At 37.0% G+C, this 2,878-nt stretch overlaps 1 protein-coding gene across 1 annotated transcript; it reads left to right on the forward strand.

Moving 5' to 3' along the window:
* Positions 1-327: 327 nt before the first annotated feature.
* LOC113871621 lies at positions 328-2,664 on the forward strand. The gene is made up of 3 exons (XM_027508717.1): positions 328-637; positions 737-928; positions 1,073-2,664. Exons 1-3 carry the CDS (start codon positions 328-330, stop codon positions 2,662-2,664), a joined length of 2,094 nt encoding a protein of 697 aa, XP_027364518.1.
* Positions 2,665-2,878: the final 214 nt, after the last annotated feature.

Consider the following 2,878-nt stretch of genomic DNA (forward strand, 5'->3'; position numbering starts at 1 on the left):
TTAAGTGAAGAATACAAAGACGGAGTCAAAGAGTTTATTAGATTTGCGATTAAGAATGCAAGTGATGTCAACCTTATTCCCTGTCCTTGTTGGTGTTGTTTGAATATGTTGCAAGTAAATGCGGAAGAATTGGAAGAACATCTAATGTGCAATGGGATAGATGAAAAATATGCTTGTTGGACAAAGCATGGTGAGATACAAGGTGGAAGTACATCAACTAACATGGAATCAAGTGTCAATTACTAAGAGACATTTAGAACAAATGAGAGCGATCATGCTGAACAAATTCCAAATGTTGTTGAAGAAGATCATAGAGATTGTCCAAAGATGTTTGAGAGGCTGAAAGATGATGCAGAAACACCATTGTATAATGGATGCATAAAGTTCACAAGATTGAGTTTTGTTTTAAAGCTTTATAACTTAAAAGCGTCGAATGGATGGATTGATAAGAGCTTCACAGAGCTGCTAAGTTTATTACATGAGATGCTGCCGGAGGATAATGTGCTACCGAAGAGAACATATGAGGCTAAACAAGTACTTGCTTCCATTGGATTGACCCATGAGAAGATACATTCTTGTCCTAATAACTGCATTTTGTTCCGAAATGAGTATGCATCACTAAGGAGATGTCCAAAGTGTAATGTATCACGATACCTAAAGAAATAGACAACACCTGCGAAGGTTTTGTGGTATTTTCCACTAATACCGAGGTTAAGACATCTTTTTCGCAGTGCAGATAATGCAAAGCAGATGACTTGGCATGCTGAAGGCCGAATTAGAGATGGAAAGCTTAGGCATCCAGCAGATTCTCTGCAGTGGAAAAAATTTGACAATGACCATGAAGAGTTTGCAACTGAAACAAGGAATATACATTTTGCATTAGCTACCGATGGAATGAATCCACATGGCATGCAAAGTAGCACCCATAGTACATGGCCTGTGATCTTAATAATGTATAACTTACCTCCATGGCTTTGCATGAAGCAAAAATATATGATGCTTTCTTTGTTAATCTCTGGACCTAAATGACCTGGAAATGACATTGATGTGTACTTGTCTCCTTTAATTGAAGATTTGAAGTTGTTGTGGGATAATGGCATAGAAGTATATGACGGATTTAGAGATGAAAATTTCATTGTGAAGGCAATGTTGTACGGAACAATTAATGACTTTCCTGCATATGGAAATCTTTCTGGTTACAGCATCAAAGGTCAATGTGCATGTCCAATATGTCAGGAAAAAACAGATTATATAAGACTAGACCATTGTCACAAAAATGTTTTCATGGGGCATTGTAGGTGGTTGTCAAAAAATCATCCTTTTAGAAGAATGAAAAAAGCTTTTAATGGAAGTTGCGAAGTACGACGATGTCCTTATTTGAAGAGTGGATCAGAAATATTTGATGAGGTTAAACACATAAGAACAACATTTGGAAAACCTTTTACCAAACAAATTCCAACCGCAAGTTGGAAGAAGTTGTCAATTTTCTTTCAGTTACCGTACTGGGAATCTTTATACGTAAGACACTTTGTTGACGTTATGCATGTTGAAAAAAATGTTTGTGAAAGTGTGATTGGTACGTTATTAAACATCGTGGGAAAGAAGAAAGATGGCATCAATGCAAGACTTGACTTGGTGAAGTTGGGAATACGATCCGATTTGGCTCCAGTGAAGAAAGGAAAGCAGACTTTTTTACCGCCAACAGCATGTACCCTGTCTAGAAATGAGAAATGTGCTTTATGTGAGACTCTTTATTCAGTCAAGGTTCCAGAGGGATATTCATCAAACATTAAAAGTCTTGTATCACTTAAGGACCTAAAGTTAAAAGGTCTGAAGTCTCATGATTGCCAAATATTATTAGAGAATTTAATTCCTGTTGCTATACGATCTATTCTACCCAAAAAGGTTCGCATGGCAATCACAAAGTTGTGTTTCTTTTTCAAGGCAATATGTAGCAAAGTGATTGATCCTGGGAGATTACCAAGTTTGCAAAACCAAATAGCTGAAACTTTATGTGAGCTGGAAATGTATTTTTTACTGTCATTCTTTGATATAATGGTTCATTTGACTATTCACTTGGTTGAAGAGACAAAATTGTGTGGCCCTGTATATATGCGATGGATGTATCCCGTTGAAAGATATATGAAGATTTTAAAAGGGTATGTTAAAAATAGAAGCAAACCAGAGGGTTGTATTACTGAACGATATTTAGTGGAAGAAGCAGTGGAATTTTGTTCTGAATATCTGTCAAATGTTGAATCATGTGGCATTCCAAAATCACGTCACCATGGAAGGACTTTAGGGGAAGGTAGCAGTGGTTGTCAACAAATAGAGGTCCCTAGGCTGCAATGGGAACAAGCACACTTGTATGTATTACAAAACACCCCTAAAATTGAACCATACATAAGCTTGCACAAAGAGACACTGAAGCGTAGAAATCCTACCAGAGGTAAGAATTGGATAACAAAAGAACATAATGTGCGATTCATTGGATGGTTACAAGAACGTGTTGGTGAACAGTTGAAACAGAGGAACACATCAGTTTCAGAATTGATTCGATGGTTGTCAAAAGGTCCTTGTATTGATGCCTTCTCATACACTTCGTACTTAGTAAATGGGTTCACATTTTACACAAAACAGCATGACAACCAAAGCACAATGTAGAATAGTGGGGTCACTTTGGTTGCTGAATCATTGCATATCTCCAGTGCAAAGGATAAAAATCCAATATATGCAAAAATGTCATACTTTGGATTCATTTAACATATATGGGAGTTGGATTACACTAACTTTCGTGTACCAATCTTTGGATGCAAGTGGGTGGACAACAACAGTGGTGTTTGCATTGACGATATGGGCTTTATAAGGGTGGATTTTA

Source organism: Abrus precatorius, unplaced genomic scaffold (assembly GCF_003935025.1).
Source record: "Abrus precatorius isolate BTA unplaced genomic scaffold, Abrus_2018 Scaffold7, whole genome shotgun sequence".
In the NCBI taxonomy this organism is placed as follows: domain Eukaryota; kingdom Viridiplantae; phylum Streptophyta; class Magnoliopsida; order Fabales; family Fabaceae; genus Abrus; species Abrus precatorius.

Coding starts and splice junctions, on each gene's coding strand:
- LOC113871621 (XM_027508717.1), top strand. CDS start 328: ATGTTTGAGAGGCTGAAAGATGATGCAGAAACACCATTGTATAATGGA. Junction 638..736: donor ACTAAGGAGATGTCCAAAGT/GTAATGTATCAC, acceptor TTCGCAGTGCAG/ATAATGCAAAGCAGATGACT. Junction 929..1,072: donor CATGCAAAGTAGCACCCATA/GTACATGGCCTG, acceptor CTTTAATTGAAG/ATTTGAAGTTGTTGTGGGAT.